General features: G+C 39.8%; 2 protein-coding genes across 2 annotated transcripts; both read left to right on the top strand.

Moving 5' to 3' along the window:
• Positions 1–104: 104 nt before the first annotated feature.
• crk (v-crk avian sarcoma virus CT10 oncogene homolog) lies at positions 105–9,339 on the top strand. The gene is made up of 3 exons (XM_026371964.2): positions 105–765; positions 1,487–2,076; positions 5,681–9,339. The coding sequence occupies exons 1-3, from the start codon at positions 546–548 to the stop codon at positions 5,816–5,818; spliced, it is 948 nt and encodes a 315-aa protein (XP_026227749.1). The 5' UTR covers positions 105–545; the 3' UTR covers positions 5,819–9,339.
• Positions 9,340–10,694: 1,355 nt separating this feature from the next.
• Positions 10,695–18,607, top strand: ywhae1 (tyrosine 3-monooxygenase/tryptophan 5-monooxygenase activation protein, epsilon polypeptide 1). Its single transcript, XM_026370680.1, has 6 exons — positions 10,695–10,929; positions 12,492–12,691; positions 13,277–13,383; positions 13,628–13,834; positions 14,415–14,551; positions 17,386–18,607. The coding sequence occupies exons 1-6, from the start codon at positions 10,866–10,868 to the stop codon at positions 17,430–17,432; spliced, it is 762 nt and encodes a 253-aa protein (XP_026226465.1). The 5' UTR covers positions 10,695–10,865; the 3' UTR covers positions 17,433–18,607.
• Positions 18,608–21,717: the final 3,110 nt, after the last annotated feature.

The raw sequence follows: 21,717 nt of genomic DNA on the forward strand, positions 1-21,717 counted from the left end.
CGGCCATGATTTATTGCTTCTTAAATATAATAAAGTAGAAAAAATCAACTCCAGTTTTTTCAGCTCTCTATATTAACACAGATCTTTAATTTCATTTTTATAACTTTCCACTCTTTGTTTATTGTGTCGCCCGGAACGGAAGTTTTGCGTTACTGTTTTCCAGCTTGACGCTTGTGTGGCGCACATCATTTCTACGTCACATCCGGCGAGTGGGGTCTTTTTTTGTTTTCCCGTATCCGCCATTTCAGTTTTTGAAGTTAGTTGTCATCGGTCGCTGGATTGTAGCCGGAATTCAGTCGCTAAAACGCACCGTGTGACTAATAGAGGTGAATTCTGGTCATAATCCGAACAAGAGTCCCTCTTTATATCGTGGTTGAGGTTCTGTGTCGGCGAATTGATGTCCAAACGAGCAGCTGTGGATGTCGTCTGTTTACTAAACGTGCTCTAGGCGCTAAAGTTTTTGTATGAGTTGAAGGCTCTGCCTGTGGATAACGGGAGGCAGAGCAGGGAAGGCCCGGTGAAGCCTCGGCTTTGGAGTGGTTATCATGGCCGGAAATTTTGACGCGGAGGACCGTGGCAGTTGGTACTGGGGTCGGTTGAGCAGGCAGGAGGCTGTGTCGCTGTTGCAGGGGCAGAGGCACGGCGTGTTTCTGGTCCGGGACTCCATCACCAGCCCCGGTGACTACGTGCTCTCGGTATCAGAGAACTCCAAAGTCTCGCATTATATAATTAACAGCATCAGCAATAACCGACAGTCCGGTCCAGGTAAGATAACAGAGGGGACTGGAGGGTCTTGATATGTGGAGGTGTTGATGTGATCATTCTTGCATGACTTGCACCAATGGAGGTGCGCAATAGTCCCGTTGCCACTCATTTATGGAGGCCAGACGCACTCAAACACGTGCAAATGTGATTTAGGCTTGTTAAAATGCAGACATACATCAAGTCGCAGTTTCAGACCTTTTACACGCCACACTAAATAACGCACACCAGACAGTATTTACATATTATGCATTTTACTGTTTCAGTACGTTGCAGGGATTGATGGACACTAAAACACGCTGTGGTGGGCGGTGTGTGTTTGCAAATAGCTCACTGTATTAATGAGTTGTAGCCTGGGGTACCATTAAAACGTGTCTGCTTTACCAGGTGGCACTGAAAGCCTGGTAAATGTAGAAGTATTTTATCAATAGATTATCACCAGACCACGTCTTCTAGCTCGTTTTGTTCTTGCATAGAGATTGCAGCAGATTTTTTGTTCCATTTCCTCGTACGTTTTGTACGGGAAGAACAAAATCATAAGCAATAAGAAAGACATGCAAACAAAAATGCTTCCTTGTCTGGAAATTACCACCATCACATGTGGCTACACAAAGATGTATCAGAGCTGCCACGTTTGAACATGCTTGAGCTGATAGTTTTATGATAAGATGTTTTGTTATTTTGTCTTTATGAATCTTTTGCACCTTTTCTGTCTGTTCATCAGGTTTGGCCCATCCGAGGTTCCGTATTGGTGACCAGGAGTTTGACGCTCTCCCTGCTCTGCTAGAATTCTATAAAATCCACTACTTGGATACAACCACCTTAATAGAACCCATCAGCAAATCCAAACACACCTCCTTCATCAGCGTTGGCCCTGGCGGAGGCCCCCCACCGCGCCTGGAAGACGAGTATGTCCGAGCACTTTTCGATTTCCCTGGTAACGATGAGGAAGATCTGCCGTTTCGAAAGGGCGATATTCTACGAGTTCTTGAGAAACCAGAGGAGCAGTGGTGGAACGCCCAGAACCTTGAAGGCCGGGCGGGGATGATCCCTGTGCCATATGTGGAGAAGTATCGACCGGCATCTCCGAGTTCTTTGGTGGGGGGTGGTGTGCCTGGTGGACCACCAGGAGGGATGGGGATTCTAGGGAACTCTGATGGCTCTGTGGCTCAGCCTGGCACTCCACTGCTGGGAGACCCCAGCCAGTATGCCCAGCCCACTCCTCTCCCAAATCTCCAGAATGGACCTGTCTATGCCAGGGCCATACAGAAGAGGGTTCCCAATGCCTACGATAAGACTGCGCTGGCCTTAGAGGTAAATATCACGTGTGTAGTGTTTTTTTCCTGACTCCATGCTTTATATTAACGTGCAGAAAAAAGGAGACATTTTGCAGAGAAGGATATACAGACAGACCAGCCCTGTAGGCTTATCAGGTCCAAGCTTGCATTCTTTGGCTTTCTTTCTCATTGTGCTTTTGGTTATTTATGCCTCAGTATTTATTGAGAGGGATGAAGAGAAATCAAGGTCAGAAAGTGCCCAGCCAGTATTCTGCGTAGTTTTCCTGATAATCTGGTCATTTAATATCTCTTCTGTGGAGATCAGTACAGTTTGACCTGTGCGAAGAATGTGTCCATTATGTTTGAAACTCTCTGGCTTCATGTTCATCAGGCCTGCCATTAAATTATAGTTCAGGGAGGGGTCCTACTAGATTTTAACCTACTAGTTAAAAACAAGATGTTACCGAAATATCAAAACTGTTGTGAAGCTCTGCTGCCTGCTCACAGTGGCTGGACTGTTAAACTGTCCGGAAGTGAGAGCGAGGCTCCCACAGAGCAGGTCGTTGGGGGAAGGAAATAGTTTGTGTTTGGGAACAGGACCATTTCCTTTAGTCTCTGTGAAGCCAGGAGTCCAGCTGAGTCAGAAGTGAGGACTAGAAGGCAGGCCAGTGGGAGTGTGCTGCTGCCCTGCTGGACAGCACTGCTAAAGACACCAATACGGATCCTGTCTTCTCTAATCTGTGTCATCCATTTCTCTGTGTTGAGTCAAACCACATGTCTGATGCTGTTGAGTGACTTTGAACAGCTCATTGTTAGGTAGAAAAATCTGGGTTTGTTTGAAGTTTGCCCAGTTGCGTAGGACAGGTAGATCCTGCGTAAGAGTTGGTTTCTGCCACTCCCACGTGTTAGACATTTCTGGTTTTGACCTGTGTAAGGCTGCTGGTTTTCTCCTCTCTAGTTGGCTAATAGTGACTCAGAAAGGCGGCACAATACAGTTAATAATTAGCTCACATTTCCCTTATGTCTTCAGAAAACCCACTGATTCTGAAGATCTCTCTCTATCATCAGCAACTGAAATTTAATTAACGTGTGTGTTTGTACTGTTTTATTTGGCCATGTTTATTTGTTCTGTTCTTGTTTTCAAATTCTGGGACATAAAACCTTTCAGCATAATCAAGCTGTCTTATAAAGTGACTGGACTGTAGAACTCTGACTCCAGTCAGAGAAGCTTGAAACCTGCTTTTAGAATAAAGACAGTGAACAAGTTAACACATAAACCGCTGCAGTCTTAATCAGTCCACTGCAGCGGGCCTGGAATGAAGTAGGGCTGCAACTAACAACTAAAGGACAGGTTCATAGTCTTTCAGTTGTATCTTAAAACAGCAGCAGGTGCAAATCCTGTTAGACCATACTTTCTTAAAACGCTTATGAAATAAATAAAGGTGAAGTACAGTGAACAGTCGCCGCTATGTGTAAAAAGGTTCAGATTCAGTTGATCAGATCAGTTCACCTAATGTGAGTAATGTAAAAGCCTGATTGTTAAAGCCTTATGTTAGTTTTCTGACAATTTTTAAAATGTCTGTGTAGATGGAGGACTGTGGCTTTTGTCCCTCATCATTTGAGCTGGAAGTTGGGGATCTCTTAAAAGCCGCTATTAACAGGAGGAATTTTCACAGCAAGTAAAAGTGTTCAAATGGGCACCTGAGTATAAAATAGACCTAAACGACATTAATGAACCTATAGTTTTACTTAACGATACAAACTCACAAACTCAGTCATTGGTGGCCACTTGTGTTGAAAATGAGTTGCCAGATTTACTTCCTGTTAATCACCGAAATGTTTCAGCCCCAGTAAGATTACCTGTGTTACACATATCATCTCTAATGTGTTGTAGAAACTGTGCCAAAGAGGTGTGGTAATTCTGAATCCATAGCTTGGGGTGGTACTTTACTGGATGGCATTATGGTGTTTGTTGTATTTTGTCTCTGCCTTATGAAGATAAAGACAGTCAGCATTGTTTTCACTATGCAGACCTTTCAGCACCTCTATTTAAAGAACCAACATGTAGGGACAATCAAGACTGTTTTAATGCATCTGTACCTGCTACAGAGTGACTACTCTATTACTGATCCTGTTTTGCTGTATCTATGAAAAAGCTATTTTTCTTTTTAAAACGTTTGAGCTGTTCTCTAATTCAACAGTGTTTTAACACGTGAACCCACACAACACACACACAAACTGCAGTCAGCCAGGAGTTTTAATTAATGATATCCACAAGCAGCAGCCAGGCATGCACGCTGAGTCATTTTGAGTTAATACTGTCATATTGCATCAGTGTCACTGTTTGCATCTGATTAATACTGAAACTATTAAACTGTCTTTGATTTTTGTGGTTATTTTTATCGAAAAAAAAATACCAGATGTTCTCTGGTTTCAGCTTTTCACATTTTCTTTTCTTTGTTTTATGCTAGTAAACAGACTATAATTTGATTTTGCTCTTTTGTTCAGAGATAAAAAAGTAAAACGCATGTGACACAATTCTTCGCCACGACAATCTGCTTTACTCATGTCAGTGCTGCTTCCCTTCATCAGTATGTGTCTGAGGTTGTTTTCAGTTCTGAATTAAGAAATGAGTCTTATGACTTGTGGGTCATCACAGATAATACGTATACAGAACATTATCTTTTTTAAATGACCATATTTAGTGTCATATATTTAGAATTTACTTTGGTAAATGTAATCTTCTTGAATCTTCAGTCAGAATTATCAGTAGGTAAAAATATCAATTTTTATTATGGAACTGCTTTGAAAGTCTTCTAATGTCGATCAAGACGTGTTCACCCTATTCTGTTCTTTCATAACAAATATCATCCATTACACTCCTCAAAGTCAGAAACTGATGTTCAGACAGAACAAGCACATTGAAGAAGATGAATATAAGTTTCAATCCTACGCATGTTACAAAATAATTTGACAGCATACGGTACTAAATACTATGTCAAACTACTGAATGAAAGCAGAGCTATTCAGCTGTCAAACCTTTTCTTAATTGCTTTACTTCTTTCAAGTTTGCACTGTGCAGCTGCGCTAAGGGGATAAAATCCTGTCATGCAAATGCAACCAGTTACTTATTTCACACAGGGAAGATTGTCCTAACTGGTAACAGGTGATCAAACTGGTCATGTAAGCTCTGACAGAGTAAGAGCCTGAACTGTGAGTGTAGCCACTCGGCTTTAACCCTTGACTATATTCAGTCTTCACCCACATAAACCTGAACTTTGGAACCATCTGTCATTCCTTGTTTGTTCAGGTTCAGTGACACAGGAGAAGCCACTCCTCTCTGTGCAGGTCAACTTTAATACTTCCTCATGACAGTCAAACTACTGCAGACCCTTTTCATCATCAATAATCTGTTTTCAGTAGTTCTCCAATAATTTTGTGGAGCTGGAACGGATTGAATCTTGATTAAATTCCTGAAATGACTGATTGCTGTTTATGTTTCTGTCATTATATTATTTGATTAATTTTCTACCTGACAACAGTAGATTTGAGAGGAGGGTGGTTTATTGACTTATTGGTCATTTTTTACTTCTGCTGCTTAGATTTTTCTCACTCCTTTATGCTCTCCCCTCCTCCCACAGGTGGGCGACATGGTGAAGGTGACCAAAATAAACGTGAACGGCCAGTGGGAGGGGGAATGTAAAGGCAAACGTGGCCACTTTCCCTTCACACACGTCAAACTGCTGGACCAGCACAGCGCCGAGGAAGAACTCAGCTGAGAGTGGACAGCCGGGCCACAACCTGGACACTAGTATTAGATCCTTCCTCACCCCCTCCCTCATTTCCTTCCCGTTACACACATTCACCTGCTCCCTGCTCCATCACGTCTGCTCCGGCTTTTACGTGAACCAAGTACAGTTTCAGAGAATCACTGAGAACAAAGCAAACAGACCCTTGTAACATGCACCCTTCTATTCTGTCACTCTAAATAATCATGGCTGCCTGCCTCCACTACCTGCTCTGACTGACATAAAGATGGGTCAAATACTCTACAATGAAACTTGGAAGATACACAGAATCTCCTGCTCTGTGGATGTGGCAGCACGCTATAGAACATACACCTTATCAACACTCTTCACAGGAGACGCCTCACCACAGAGTCCAACCACTTCCTCTTCTGCCTCGTAGCCAGTAGATAACTGCTTATCGTCATCCGTCACACAGTTACAGCGCCAATGGGATTAACCGTGCTGCATTTATGTGTGGAGGGAAATACAGTAAAGAGTAACAGTATGTTTTTTTTTTGTTTGTTTGTTTTGTTTTCTTTAAAGCAGTTATGGTGCCATTACTGAATTTGTATTACCTTTGTTTAAAGGTATGGTTTGACATTTTGGGAAATGTGCTGATTTCCTTTCTGTCTGTAGAGTAAATATTAAGATACTACTAACAGCTGAAGAACTTGGCTTAGCGTGGGTCTGTGTTAAGGACAAATCCACCTCTCACCAGTTAACACGTTTAATAGAAAAACTAAAGTGTCGAAAGATGGTTCACAGGTTTACAGGGGTTATGTGTCAGACTATTCTTGACTCAGACCAGTTGCCAGGAAACTATCGGATACTCTAGGGGATCACTGTGCCCAGTAAAGGAAAGTTATGGCACATAACCACCTGTAAAACAACAAATCTTTGTTGTAACCAGGCAGATTGTGTCAGCAAAGATTCTCAGTCGAGTCAACGTGATCTGGAATTTGAGTTATGACGACTGGACTTTTTTTCTTGTTAGGCTGAATCTACTCATTCAAGTAGCTTCTTCATCTAACAAGAAAGTCCAGTTGCCATGACTCTACTTCCAGACAAGCAGATTATGTGTTCACTTTAGCCAGATGAGCAGGTGCCCATATTTCCACTGTTAAGCTAAGCTAAGCTGCTGGCTGTAGCTTCATATTTACCATACAAGAGAATCACAATAAATTCTTATCATCTAACTCTTAGCAAAAAGGCACATGAGCACATTTCCCAGGTTGTCGGGCCGTTCCTTCAATCCATAGCTGCTTGCTTCATGCTTGCAGTGCATACCTGTAGTGAGAGATGATTGAGCACAGCGAAGCTTGCAGTGTCGCCACACAGAAGGCAGTAATTCACTCAAATGTTTGTCCTCCATTTTTCCACACTGGTATCTCCTTGGTGGTGATACCTTTGTTCACAAAAACTACTAATGTTGAATGGATTCATAGGAGTGTACACCTTTTATGACATTATTTTCCTGAGAACTAGACTGAACAATAAAAACTAACAATGCTCTATGACTTTAAGAGCGTTTTCTAGTTTAAATGTATGCAGCTAGTTTTGTTTTTATTGGACATGAATGCAGCATTATTTTTGATTCATCCTGAGACTACGAGAGACGAGAGCAGCAAGGCTCAAATGAGTGTACATCTGCAGCATTTTCACACTGGGAAGATGAACTGAGGGATAGCATGTCACGTGTACAGTTCAAACCCTCAAGGGGCTGACCAAGGAACAATCCAGCACCCACCCCCTCCCCACACACAACAAATATCAAATGGAGAAAACAAAAACTGAGTCAAGACCAGCAGTGTAGTCTTAGCTGTAGAGCAGGTGCTAGCAGTGAACCTGAAAAACTTGTGTTGAGGTGGAGATAAAGGCAACACTACATTCAACCTCTCCACGCCTCCCACCTTGGCTCACCTCAGCCCTCATTCACCCATTACCTATGACCACGTACCACCAAGTAGTCTTTTTGTAAGAAAAAAGAACATATTGTTATGAAATGATGTACTATGTGATTATCATTACATGCTAAAATATTGTTTGTTATCTTTCTAGTTTTCTTTATAGCTGGGTTTGTCCCAGGGGAAACTGTTTTGATGTAGACTTTCTACTGTTGCATGTTGGGAGGAAGCAATGGTTTGCTGGTGCAAAAAGGAAAAACTGACTCGGGGGGCCACGTGTTCTCATTCTGCGTCTGATGTAAATGAATAAACGGAGTGAATGTAGACTGTCCGCCATGTTAGTTAGAACCGTCTTCTCATATTAGTGCTCACTGAATATACTGTAGAGAAACAGACTACTCTGTGTTCAGATATTGTCAAATGTATCCATGAAATTAGGTGGTGGTATTATTGGTACATGCCCCTTTGTTTTTAACCTTTTAAGCATCTCTCAGCCTCCTTGAGTTATTTTGCTTTTTTAATCCTCAGGCTTATCAGCCTGTTTCTTTTGTGCTTCCTCTCTTAATCCTCTGCCGCTCTTTATTTAAAGCTTTGTCCCTTTATGATGCACACGCCATCATGGGCTCTTTTTGTTTTTTAACTCTTTTATCTCTACTGTTTCCAATAGATTAAGCAAATAGAAGAGCAAATCATATTGTAGTACAGATTACGCCTTTTCCTGAAGGGTTTTCTGTTGAGATTGAATCAATCTACAAGTTTACACCTGACAATCATCACCCACACTTATCATAAAGCAGAACAGTTTGGTTTGAAGCAGGCACAGGATGTGACTAAGACATTAACTAGTCCACTTTGAATTTGATCTGTGAGAATGTGCTGTCCTCTCCCAAGTGAAGGGTTCCTCATAAATGTCATGGTCCTGTATTTCTGGCCAGCTTGCTGTGGTACCTTTAGGTGGCACTGTAACAACATTCAGACAGAGGGGATCCTTCCGGAAAGCCTTTTCTGCCAGTGCTTATGAGATTAAAGAAGATGAAATTTGATTGTTAACAGAATGCACTTAACTGCTTTTACACTGAGTTTGCATCGATATGTGTTCTCCTTTTTATGGTTTTAATAATCCTTGATTACTTCCACACATTAGTTTTGCAACCATAAAGCTTTGCCTGACGAGCTCTGTCTTCTTCTTTCACCTGTCATTTTCAAGTTGGTCATATTCCAAATCCATGTTAAAGGATTCTGGTGATAGAAAGTAACTTTTGTGTTTACTGCCAGGTTTTGACACAGTCCATTTATGTCCCTGTTGTTATGATCAAATCAACCTTCTTTGTCACTCACACTGCACTTGGCCTACTAAATCATTATCTTATGAATTGTGTTGCAAATAAAACCACCAAGAAGTATTTTATTTTAGTAGCCCTGCATGAAGTCATCCATTTCCTTTAATAAAAAGGAAGGAAAATGCCAGTGAAAATTGTGTTAATATCAAAATGTGCCATTTTATTATAACACTATATTCTTTCAAGACAATTGAAATTACCTTTTTATTTTCTGTAGCATGTAATGTGTTAATATACTAGTAAATAAAGTCAAATCCATGACAAATGATTTGTTGATGTGTTGTGTGCTTCTGATGTATTGTGTCACTGAGTCAGAAAATCTTTTATCTAGCATGTGACTTAAGGCTAATTGAATAATACAACCACAATGAAATGGCCAGTCATCTGTTATTTATAGGGACTTTGTGTGGAACAGAAACAATATAGCTGCTAACAGTGGAGCTAATTCTGACTCTGATTTTTATTATTCATATTGTAATAGTTGGTTCTATTTTGTTTTAAAATTCTGTATCTGCAAAGTCACTACAAAAAAGCTTTAGTTGCTAAAGTAAAATGTACATTACCATCTAAACGGCAGTGGAGTAAAAGGAACATAAATTGACACACTAAAGTAGGACTACCTCCAAGTAAATCTACTTAATGACTTTCCACCCTAGGGTAGCTATAAAATAAAAGTTTGCTATGACTCAACTTCCAGATGTTAAAGTAAAATTTCAGTAAGAATTCAGGTAAGAAATGAAATCTAAAATGAATCTTATTCTAACACATTCTTTAAATTGGTATAAAGACTCTTAAGGTGTAATTGTTACATTTAGGTAGAAGGGGTAAAAGTATGAAATGCACAAATGTTGCAATGTTGTTAAGATCATTCAATTCTGATTTACTTCTTCTGTGGCCTGGATAGAGCCTATTTCTGAAAATGCACACATTCCATAGTAAGGTCTTTACTATGCAAAAAATAATACTTAGTACTAGTTATTAATAGATTAATAGGGTAAAAGAAGTTTATAATCAATTCACAGTATGTATCGTGTCAAAACATGTTGTACAAAGATTCAGAGAACAGAGTTTAAAATACTTAGAAACTTATTTTATCAGTAACTCAGTGCCCAGAGAAATCAGTTTCCTTGTGAAGTATTTAAAGTACATTTTAGAGGAAGCATTTATTAGTCCCGCTTGAATAAACAATTAGAAGTGGTACTTCTGCTTGTAGTGGGTATTTGCAAGTACGTATTTGCACTTTTATTTGAATTTGTGCACTTATACCACCTGACCATTGGGCAACTTTTGGTAAGCAAACTAGCAGCAGGTCAAGACTGGAAAAACAGTCCATTCAGCTCCTGATGTATGAAATTACACTAAGTAAGAATCCTACATAACCAATAAAGCGGAAATAATGTGCTTTCTCTGATTGGCTAAAAGGGCGAGCCTCATTCAAAACCCTTTATAAGTGAATTAATTTGACTGCTGTGTTCAATTAGCACATTGCCACAGTATATTCAGATTTAGAGCATATTTACACAAATAAATGTTTTAAAAATGCGACACACTGTGTCTTTAATGACAAATCGCTGTATTGGAGATGGTGCTTTATGTGCGTATGTGCAGGACCCGGATGAGACTGGCCGCCATCTTTACTCCATCCCAGCGCAGCGCTGCCGGTGGGGCGGAACACCACTCATCGACTCGGTCTGTTTCTAGGAACCGCCGACAGACTTGGCACACCACCGTGTTTTTCACAAACATATTTGCCAGTTTGATTAGTCCGCGACTCGACCTGCACCTCAATCCACAATGGGAGAGCGAGATGACCTAGTTTATCAGGCAAAGCTTGCCGAGCAGGCAGAGCGATATGACGGTAAGCCGCACTTTGAGGCTGCTTCGGAGTGGGGACATGTTCGCCGCTGGGATTTTTTTTTTTTTTTTTCCTGTGAGCTAACATTGGTGTTAACGGAGCAGGTAGCTCGGTGTTAGCCGCCGCTAGCAAGAGAGCTAACGCGGCTACGTCCGCCGCCGTTCAGCTAATTATTATTATTTTTGACATGGCAGGTGGCTACTTGTTAGGACAACCCAATGAGGCATTAAAACACCACCCTGTGTCTGGAGGTTTGTCTGTTTTAGGGCCATTGGACAAATGCGACTGACAGTTGCTACCGTTAGCGAAGGGGCTACAACAAAATGGCGGATTAGTGGAGCGTGAGCTGTCAGGAGATGCCTCCCCTGCACCATGCTAGCAAAGCTTTATAGCTTAACACTTTAGCTACTGGTTCGGTTAGCTCCCATGAGCGACACCCATATTGGTTTTTTTTTTAAACTTTCATGTCACACAAGTATTCTTATTTGGTTGATTACGTTGCTGGCGCGACCCGACTTTAACATTAACAAGGCGTTAGCTGAACTGCAAGGTTAGCCACTGGCAGGGAGTGGAGGGGCAGCTGTTCATTTGGTGGGGTGTTCCCCTGCAAACAGGCTATACGGATCGATTGGCGAAAATGACTCCCTCTTCCTCTCTCTGGTACACTCCTGTCACACTGTCATACCATTACAGGCCTTGGAGAGGCTGTTTTTAGACGCCTGTCTTTGCTACCGGTCATACGTTGCCCAGTAACGTTAAGTGAATGTGCAGTGACTCATTCACAGGATTTGGACCGAGTGTATTTACAGGGTGATTTATAGTTTACTGGCTAAATGCTAACCTTGATGGAATTTGGTTTAATTAACAGTGCTATTCTGTAGTAGGCACCAGGTTCAGATGTTAAAATCTTTGTGAAAGATTTTCAAAAGGGATTCACAGATCAGTTTGTCATTACATACATTAGCCATTCTGCACATTTTGCCATTTAACCCACACAGTTAGTCGTTATCTTAAAGTGGTTATTCCCCACCACCTGCCATTAGTGCTATAGGGTTCTAGTGTACTTGAACCTACTTGGTATATAATGTCAATGACGTGAATAAGCAGTATATGCGTTTGCTGGATTGGTGCCAGTTCACATAGCTATATAGGTTTTGGTGGTGATAGAAAGCTGCTTTGACATATGCTGTTAGCACTCTGTCATGTCACAGTTAAACCCGTATTGTGTGTTTTATAAGCTTTAAATTACTATCTCTGAGCATAAGTTCCTAATGCAAGAAGGCTTTTTTTTTACAAAGATACAAATTCTTGCCTATCCCAAAGCCAGTGGATATGTGAAGCAGCATATGTCTGTATTTTCCACTTTGGAGTTGCTGTAACATAATAATAGTTTTAATATGTAAGTCAGGAAATCTCTCACACCTTTAGACTCAAACTGTAGTTTAGCCAGCTAACATATAATAGTGATAGCTGTTGGGTCTTTTCTCAAGATGCAAGGTTAAGGAAAAACATTTAAATAATATATAAGAATGTTTAAGTGAGTGTTACGTGCGTTTCCTCAACAGAGATGGTGGTGTCTATGAAGAACGTGGCGGGCATGAACGTAGAGCTCACAGTGGAGGAGAGGAACCTACTATCAGTGGCCTACAAGAATGTGATTGGAGCCCGGAGAGCCTCCTGGAGGATAATCAGCAGTATCGAACAGAGAGAAGAGAACAAGGGTGGAGAGGAGAAACTGAAGATGATTCGGGAATACAGGCAAACGGTAAGGCTCTCAGGAATTCACTTTACATATGCAAGCTTAGCATTTGTATTTAGACAGTGTCTGTCTGGAGCACTTATATGATTCACCACGTCTCATTTCAAAGCATCTCAGATTTGCTTTGCTAATGTGAAATCATATGCTCAGATTAATAATACTATGAGCAGCTACTGAACAGACTGCATCTGAGTCATAGTTGGCAAGTCCTACATGCTCCTGCTTTTATGAAAGGAAATAAGAGCTGGCTATTATTATAGGAGAGGCCAGAGCTTGTCAGAGAGATGGGAGAGGCAGTTGGACTGCAGTCAGTGATCTAATGGGTTTTGGAGATGGGTAATCTTGCTGTAGCACCTTGATTGTTGTCAGTCGTTCTTACCTCCAAGTAAAAAAAAAAACTTTCCTAATATGGCACCTGGTGAACATTTAACAGCGTCTGAATTGTTTAAGCAGAAATCCAATATTGAAGTTAAAGGAAAACCATTATGACAGTTAATAATTAGGAATTTGTTGACACAGTCAAGTGGCAAATAATATTTGACTGCTTTGAATAATCATCTTTTGTTTTTTGTATATTATCTTTGATGACAGGTTGAGAAGGAACTGAAGTCCATCTGTGGTGATATTCTGGATGCACTGGAAAGGCACCTACTTCCCTCTGCTGTGATGGGAGAGTCTAAGGTCTTCTACAACAAAATGTAAGGTTTTGTGCTCCAAATGTTAAAGAATAGATGAATAAATAAATCGTATGTACTTACACAGGACACTGAACACACCTATTTTTTGATGCTTGCTTATTTATTTGATCTTGAAAACCTGCCTGAATATGGTACAGTGTGTATTGTCATTAATGTAGAAGGTGTTCACCTTCATGAAGGTGCAACAATGTATGTCTAATATTAAAGTACATTACTGAGTCAGTTTAATTTTCTCCAATTGCAGGAAGGGTGACTACCACAGGTACTTGGCAGAGTTTGCCACTGGCAACGACAGAAAGGAGGCAGCAGAGAACAGCCTGGTGGCCTACAAAACCGCTACCGATCTAGCCATGTCAGAGCTGCCTCCAACACACCCCATCCGCCTCGGCCTTGCCCTCAACTTCTCCGTCTTCTACTATGAGATCCTCAATTCACCCGACCGTGCTTGCAGGTCACTGTTCTCTTAATACTTTGTCTCCATAGTGTTATTAACAGCATGTTCAATTTTAAAATGTGATCAGAGAATGTAAAAGGATCCATAGTGGCCTTGACAACCAAGAGCCTAGGAACCCTCTCTTGTTTTCAGTCTACCTTCACTAATCCTCCTCAGTTGCCAGGCGTCCTTGTCTTTTGCCTCTCCATATCTATAGTTCTTACTAGTGAGCCTAAAATTTTGAATCCATTGTTTATTTAACACGTTTGGTCTTTTCATGCTTAAAAATATAACCATTAACACCATTAACAATTACACGTAGGTAATTAGATTTATTTTTATTAAAAAAAAAAGTCTTTTGATTATATGAAGTATATGCTCAACTCAGTATTTGGTAGTGACATGTTTTACATTCCTCAAACTCCACCAGAGGTTTTGATTAAGACTTAACTACATTTAGGACATTAACATTTTTTTTGAAGGCATTCCTCTTTAGTTTCAGCTTTCATGTTCACATATACATTAGTACATATGGAACAGTGGCCTCCACTGTAAATATGTGATGATTTCAACAGATGTGCTGAATGTGTTTGCTCAGGTTGGCAAAGGCTGCATTTGATGACGCCATCGCAGAACTGGACACACTAAGTGAAGAAAGCTACAAGGACTCCACACTTATCATGCAGTTGTTACGTGACAACCTGACACTATGGACTTCAGATATGCAGGGAGAGGGTAAGAAACTCGTGGTGCTCATTCATTAATCTCTTATGTAGGTTATTGAATTCAATGACATTTTACTTGTACTAGCAGTTTATCTACCTGTTTCTTTCTGATTAACCTTTTTTTTTTTTCCTAGTGCTGGATGCTAATTCATAACTAACTCACACCTCTAATTTCCTGTTACTCATCTACAACCTTTTACAATGCATTTATAACAGGCCATGTAACACTACAAGCAGCCTGATGGATGCCCTGTTAAGTCAGCAGCAATGCAAGACACAAACGGTGCTTTCTGCCAGGAAAATGTAGGTCACAGGTAGTGTTGTCATTACATTTGAAGACATTACCGACAGTGTGCATAAACACGATGTAGTTAACAAGTATGCAAGTTGGAATTTTCTCTGTAAAGCAACTACAGCGGTAGTTTAAATAGAAAATCTAAATTAAGGTTTTTAAAACATTCTGTCCATTTGTTTCTTGGTACACAGGCTTTGTCCATGTCAGTATGCTTTGTTATTGGACCCTAGTGCAGTTGGTGCAATTAGTTTAGAGTCTCAAATGACTGTTTGACGTGGCTGTGTTGTTTTTTTTTTCTTCACATGTCCTTTAAGCTTAGTGCTTATCCTTTCTCTGATTATATCCATTTTAAATAAGTTTGAGGCTTTTCCTGGTGGTTAAAGAAGGACCCTGCTTCTGTTGTGGACCAGCATTTTTGATAAATAAGGATTGTTGATCAGTGACAGTGAAAAGTGAAGTTATGACTTAGAAGCTTGATGATTACACCTGTATCAGCTTGAGCTTTCAAGACATGGATTATGCTGCTCACAAGGTGCATGTGCAGCTACAGAGGTGGTCTGTTTCAGAAACTTGTCTTCAAGGTGTGGCTCATCGTAAATCATCCTTTAGAGCAAAAAAGTGTACGGGCCTAACTAACAAAGATGACCTGTTCTTCCACTTTCTGATGTCATTTGAAGTTTGTTATTTTATAAATCAATAAACTGTGGCTACAAAACTTTATATGAAACACAGTTTTCACATCTTTCTCTTTTCCCTTTAAAGCCATAGAATGTAACATTTTACATTAAAATAACAGCTTCACCATAATTTTGTTGGTACACTGACTTACTGAATTACACTCAACGACGGGACAAACCAAATATCAAATCTTGCTTATGGCTTTTTGTACGTTTGTCTATTGGTTTTTACAGAAAAATATTTCTGTACCTGTAGGACCTGTAGGAAAATTTTACACAAGCAATAGATGAGGCATCTAAAATTATATGTATCATATTTAGTGATATGTAGTTGACCAGACGGGGTAAAATGATAAACTGATCAAACTGAGTGGTACTTGATATCTACCAAGCTCCCTGAAAATATTCATGTTTATGTTGATAAAACATCGCCACTTTTTCTCCTACAAAACCATCAAAGACCATAACTAGCATTTATATTCCTGAAATTAGCATTTGCTGTGTTGCAGAGCATCCACAGGCATCTTTTAATTTCTCAGTGACTCATCATCTCTTTTGTCTTTTCTCATTCCCTCTGCTGTAGAGTCCTAAAGGAAACAAACCTGACTGTTCATTTCCCATGTTAACTGTACTTTGTAAGTGTTGCTCACCCAAGTCTTGCTGTGTGTGTGGCTGCCTTATTTTTCCTCTCAACACTAAAACACTCATGGTTTAATAATTCAATCCACTCATGTGTTGCTTTGTCATTCGCTCATTCAGTTGGATTGTTTATTAACTTTTGGTAACACGCTGTAATCTTTGATCTTCCCACTGTTGAAAACTGTCTTGTCAGATGGGCTCAATGCGCGTTTGTCTAGTGTGTTCTGTTGGTTCCCTGTCAAACTTGTATTTACATCATGGGGGCAGAGGTTTAGATCAACTTGTCAGCATGCTGGACTGCTTGCACACCTTGTACAGTTCAGTCTATGAATTTGAAGTCAGATAAATATGCATGTTAGTAGTTTTGAGTAAAAGCTGAACTGACTTGAAATGTCTGTTTTTGACATAACTTCATACATTTTTTTAAACACTGTACTTGGATGGTAGAATTAATGATACACAACTTGATACCACACAAGTCTCCACTAAAAGTTACATTAAGTTAAACATTAATCGATATTTTAGGGTTTTTACAGAGCTTATTTGAGTGTTTGTTCTATACTTAAAAGGTTTCGTGTTTCCCTGCAAGGAAACACAGTTGTACAAATAAAATTCACTCAACTGCTGTATCCGAGTACATTTTAGGTCCGTGTACTCACTCCTTGTACTCCTGCTAGTTTGTACTTTTACTTCACTGTATATAAAAAGCATGTATTTACTTCTGTACTCCACTGTACCTGTTTTGTTTAACACCTGTATGGTTATTTGCTTTTCAGATTAAGGTGCTTCATCCAAAACATGGTCAGGTTGTAAAATGTGATGCATGCGTCACCCAGCCACGACATGCACTCAGTTCTACGTCGTCCTTTTAAAATGATCTGTAATCGTGGAACAGTTTGAAATGCCACTTGTATCGTTACATCAAAGTATCGTTAGGAGACCACTGTAGATGTAAAGTACTTTATTGGATAGGGGCTAGTATCTATAATAGACTTCACCCCAACAACATAGAGCAGAACAATTGTTTTATACATCAGTACAAGTAATTCTGTACGGACTGTGTGTACTGTGTGTTTATAATGAAGTAATGGTAAGTAAAGAAGGTTCAGAAGAGGTTTCTATGATCAGAAATTGAGGGGAAAACGCAAATGAAGTTTACTGTTTTTTAAAAAAGATTATTCTGATTTCTGACTTATGTCTTTTTTTTTTGTTTTGTTTTTTCTCCACCAAAAGATTCGAACAAAGGGGCACTGCAAGACGCTGAGGATGAGACCCAGTGAGACTATGCCACCAACAGCCAACAACTTGAGACCCTCCCCTCACCCCTCCACCTCCTCACACTCCTCGTCCCCCGACCTTCTTCCTCCTCCACCCCTCCCCAAATCCTCTCCCCTCCCTGCTAGTCACCTCCTCCTTTTCCTTTCTTCCACCTCTGCTGCTCTGTGTCCCATCAGGGCCACTGAGTTTACAACAAGTTTATTTTTCTCTTCTTTTTTATTTTTATATTAGCCCTCGCACCATTCAAGTAAATACCACTTCATTGAGACAGGAAATACAATGTTAGAAAGACAAAGATGAAGAGAGTCCCTGGATTGTGTTTTGTTTTTTTTTGTTTTGTTTTTTTTTTTCCTGTCCTGGTACAAGCAGTTCTGAAACGTTATCTTTCTTTTCATTGTATTTTTGTTGCTTTTTCCTCAATATTTTTATCAGTTGCTGGATGTATTGAGAATTTTTTCTTAATGTAATTACAGAAATTAACTTTATTACTGATAATGTTCACTATTAGTTATGGGAGCTATTTTATCTATGTTTTTAGTGAAATGTCATGCAGATCATTTTACCTTTTTATGGGCAATTTGGAAAACTATAAGTGCCCTTTTTTGTTAACGTAGGTTTTCAGAGGAAGTTGGCAAAATTCGCGATATCCATGTGGGGCAAAGACGTGCTTAACTTTTACATCATAGTGATTCTGTTGTCATGTTTATGTAGTTGTCTTTGAACTGTACTTTGTGCTGAAATACTGTAACTGTGCACACATGCTGAATCTCTGAAGGTTGAATTACAGGTATCTGGTGGTTTTAATTTAACAAAACAGAAAAAAAACTTGGGAGATTTTTTACCTGTGTTAAAGACGAAACTTAATTTGACCCCACTCTTCCACGGAGAGCCCAAAAAAAAGAAGATTATCAGTGCTCGCATGAGTTAACACATATTCTTTTGTTTCTTCTCCCCCTACCTTTTTACTAAAGCTCCTCTAGTTTAGAGGTTTTCTTTCTTTTCTTGTTTTGCTGCTTCTTTTTTTTTTTTTTTTTTTTTTTTTTTTTCTTGCTTCATTATGTGTAACTTGGAACTGATTTGTACTACTGGATATCTGACTGGAGCCACACACACAGGGAATCTGTATTGTTCTTACTGAAACACAGCATGGAATTAACATTAAACAATCTAAATTAAACATTAGACTGACTGCGTTTGTCTGTTGTTTCATTAACAGCCCGTTAAATTCAGCAGGTATTCTTTTTAAATTGAGAAATTCTGAGTATTTCTAATCCCTTAAACAGTAACGCAATGTTGCCACACAGCAGATGTTGCTACAGAAGTCTGAGTTGGCAACTGTGAGCATAATCATAAATTCATAGTATCTGTTTATAGTGTTTCAGAGACAAATGCAGTCTTGATGCTCATGGTTCTGCTGCGACAGTGTAGCCGAAGCCTTTGTTTCTGAGCTGCTGCAGTGTTGGTGGTCAGAGGTCTGCTGGCTAGAACTGAGGCAACTGAAACATTTTCCAACTCATACTGCCGATAGGTTGGATTCAGCTAAAGTGGGGTCTTCATATAATAGTTGCTTTGTTACTAGTTACCACTGTTTTTTCCCTTGGTATGGGTTTAACCTGCTAAATATTTAAAGTATGTTTCCCAGCTATTACAGTAAAAAAATGTGACATTGTTCCATGTTTGAAGCTTTTGTTGAAATGAGGACAATGTTCTCTTGGATGCATATTTAATGCAGCAATTTCTAGAGTATTATACACCATATATTTATATATAGTGAGAGATGTTCAAATGTTATCGATCAACATATATTGACAAGGAGAATGAAAAGGTAGGCTATGAACACAGCAAACTTAGACAAACACAGTTTCAGTTTAGACGAAATTACCCATTATGTCTCTTTTGTATTTAGGCAAAAAAAAAAAAAAAAAAAAAAAACAATAAAAATGAAGTACTTTGTTAACGCCCCTTTTAATCAAACTTTATTTTTATAACATGTTGTATTTTGTTCCAATTCCTGCAATTCAAAGTGCTGTACATATGGTTAGAAAGTCGAGATGCCTCGAAATGCACTCGGAATAATTAAAGAAAAAAGACTATGATCAATGAAATGTAACAAAGGCTTTTAAAAGGTGTGTGCTCCTACAACTAGGTGCAGTCAAGTGTGAGAAAGTTAAATAAAAGTAAACAGGATGCACCTAACCACAATATGAAGCACTCAAACTAAGGCTCTGAAGACTTCTGTAGAAGAGAGATTTTAGTTTTAGATTGTTGATACATTTATAAAATTATGTTTTTACTTGGTTGTTACAGGTAATTGGTTGTATGTTTGATAAAATACCCCTCTAGGTGTGTTGAAGTAGTCATATATGTTCATTCTGAGAGGACCCCAAGAACCTAACCTTTTACCTCCAGGGTTTCAGTTCTTGCAACCGCTGTAGCAGTTGCCGCCTATTCTACTGTTACACCACCCATAATAACAACCTGAGCTCAGTGCATAGACTAAATTTAGACTCATAGGTGAAAGCGGAGGAGCCTGTCAGGCCGTCAGCAGGCAGAACATGCTAACAGTCAAAGCAACTTCCTTCCTGCAGTGTAAAATGCTTCAGCTTTCGATGGCTGTTTGCATCTGCTGCTGAGGAGACACTGATCAACACATCTGATCAGGATCCATCTGAGTGACCTTGTGACCTTTCATTAGCTGCTAGATCTCTGTGGGTCGTGGCAAGGGATATGCTATGGGTATTTATAGTTCCCCGAAGGATCCACAACACTAACCTTGGTTAGCAAGCCAACATTTCACGGCATATTTGAACAAATCTAAAAGGTATGTTAACATGATGTTTAAAAAACAGGATACAATCAGAGATTAGGCCTTTTCCATTTCACCTTTTTCCTACATTTACTTTTACATTTAGTTATTTGACATTTTTATCCAAGGGAGGTACAAAGCAAGCAAATATCTAAGCCATGGACTAAGAAGAACTATTAAGTAAAATGCTCTAGACTCTATGTTGATGCTGATGTGTTTTATTAAAGGTCTGGCTGGGAAGACAAGAACTTCTGTCTTGGAGAGGTTGGGCTGAAGATGCGTCTCTCTCAACCAGGCATGCAGAGATGCGTAGTGAGACAATGGAGTCATCTGGTGGAAATTACAGGAAGAGCTGTGTGTCGTCAGCATAACAATGATAGTAAAAACCATGCAACTGGATGATGGAAAATAGGGATGTAGTATAGATGGAAAAAAGTAGAGGACCAAGAACTGCGCCCTGCGGCACGCCAGTGGAGAGGCAGTGAGAGTTAAAAACCTACCCCTGCCAAGATACCTTGAAGGTACGTCCAGACAGGTAGAACTTAAGCTATGCCAGAGCTGTCCCAGTGATGCTCAAATCACAAAGTGTAGAAGGGAGGATCTGATGGTTGACTGTGTCAAAGGCTGCAGATAAATCAAGTAGAATTAGGACAGAAAATTGAGCAGCAGGTTTAGTAACTTGCAGGGATTCCACAACCTTTAGGAGTGCAGTTTCTGTGGAGTCACCACTCTTGAAACCAGACTAGTTGACATCTAGGAGGATATTCCTAGAAAGAAAGTCAGTCAGATGATTGAAGACTGCTCGTTCAAAGGTCTTGGTCAGGAATGGAAGAAGAGAGACAGCCCTGTAATTCACCAGAAGGGAGGGGTCAAGAGTTGTTTTATTTAAGAAGTGGGGTGATTTGGACCTGTTTAAATGAGGTGGAAAAGGTGTTTGGTGTGAGAGATGTGTGAATGACTTGTGTAAAAACTGGGATTACTGTGGATGCAGTGGTTTGAAGGAGAGTGGAGGGGATAGGATCAGAAGAACAGGTGGTGGGATGGTTTGAGAGGATGATGGATGCATCTTCCATGATATTGCTTGATACCTCAAACAATATTATCATTCTGCATCAAAGTATGTGACTTTTGTTGTATGTTTTATAGCTCATTATCTATTTTTATTTATGTATGTTTATGTTTCCAAGAGGATGAACTGTATTGTATTTATTCAAATACCACCAAGACACTTTGATCCAGACTTAAACATCTCAACATTCATCCTACTAGATGAAATTTAAGACAGTCAAGGTTCCCAGAGGATGAATACTATTGACTTTGGTGGACGCTTTGGCTTTTTCCCACCATGACACTGATATGTGTGCTTTTGAATGAAAGTTCTCAACAATGACTTCATGGATTTTCACCAAATTAAGTCCAGGTGTTTGTGATAGAATATTTCTGAAATCTAATCCTTGTACTTAACCTCAAAACTCCACTGT

This window comes from Anabas testudineus, chromosome 13 (genome assembly GCF_900324465.2).
Source record: "Anabas testudineus chromosome 13, fAnaTes1.2, whole genome shotgun sequence".
In the NCBI taxonomy this organism is placed as follows: domain Eukaryota; kingdom Metazoa; phylum Chordata; class Actinopteri; order Anabantiformes; family Anabantidae; genus Anabas; species Anabas testudineus.

What these genes read in the sequence shown, in the direction of transcription:
- crk (XM_026371964.2), top strand. Translation starts at nt 546, where the DNA reads ATGGCCGGAAATTTTGACGCGGAGGACCGTGGCAGTTGGTACTGGGGT. An exon ending in TAACCGACAGTCCGGTCCAG is followed by an intron (nt 766 to 1,486) that starts GTAAGATAACAG and finishes TCTGTTCATCAG; the next exon opens with GTTTGGCCCATCCGAGGTTC. An exon ending in AGACTGCGCTGGCCTTAGAG is followed by an intron (nt 2,077 to 5,680) that starts GTAAATATCACG and finishes CTCCTCCCACAG; the next exon opens with GTGGGCGACATGGTGAAGGT.
- ywhae1 (XM_026370680.1), top strand. Translation starts at nt 10,866, where the DNA reads ATGGGAGAGCGAGATGACCTAGTTTATCAGGCAAAGCTTGCCGAGCAG. An exon ending in GCAGGCAGAGCGATATGACG is followed by an intron (nt 10,930 to 12,491) that starts GTAAGCCGCACT and finishes TTTCCTCAACAG; the next exon opens with AGATGGTGGTGTCTATGAAG. An exon ending in AAGGTCTTCTACAACAAAAT is followed by an intron (nt 13,384 to 13,627) that starts GTAAGGTTTTGT and finishes CTCCAATTGCAG; the next exon opens with GAAGGGTGACTACCACAGGT.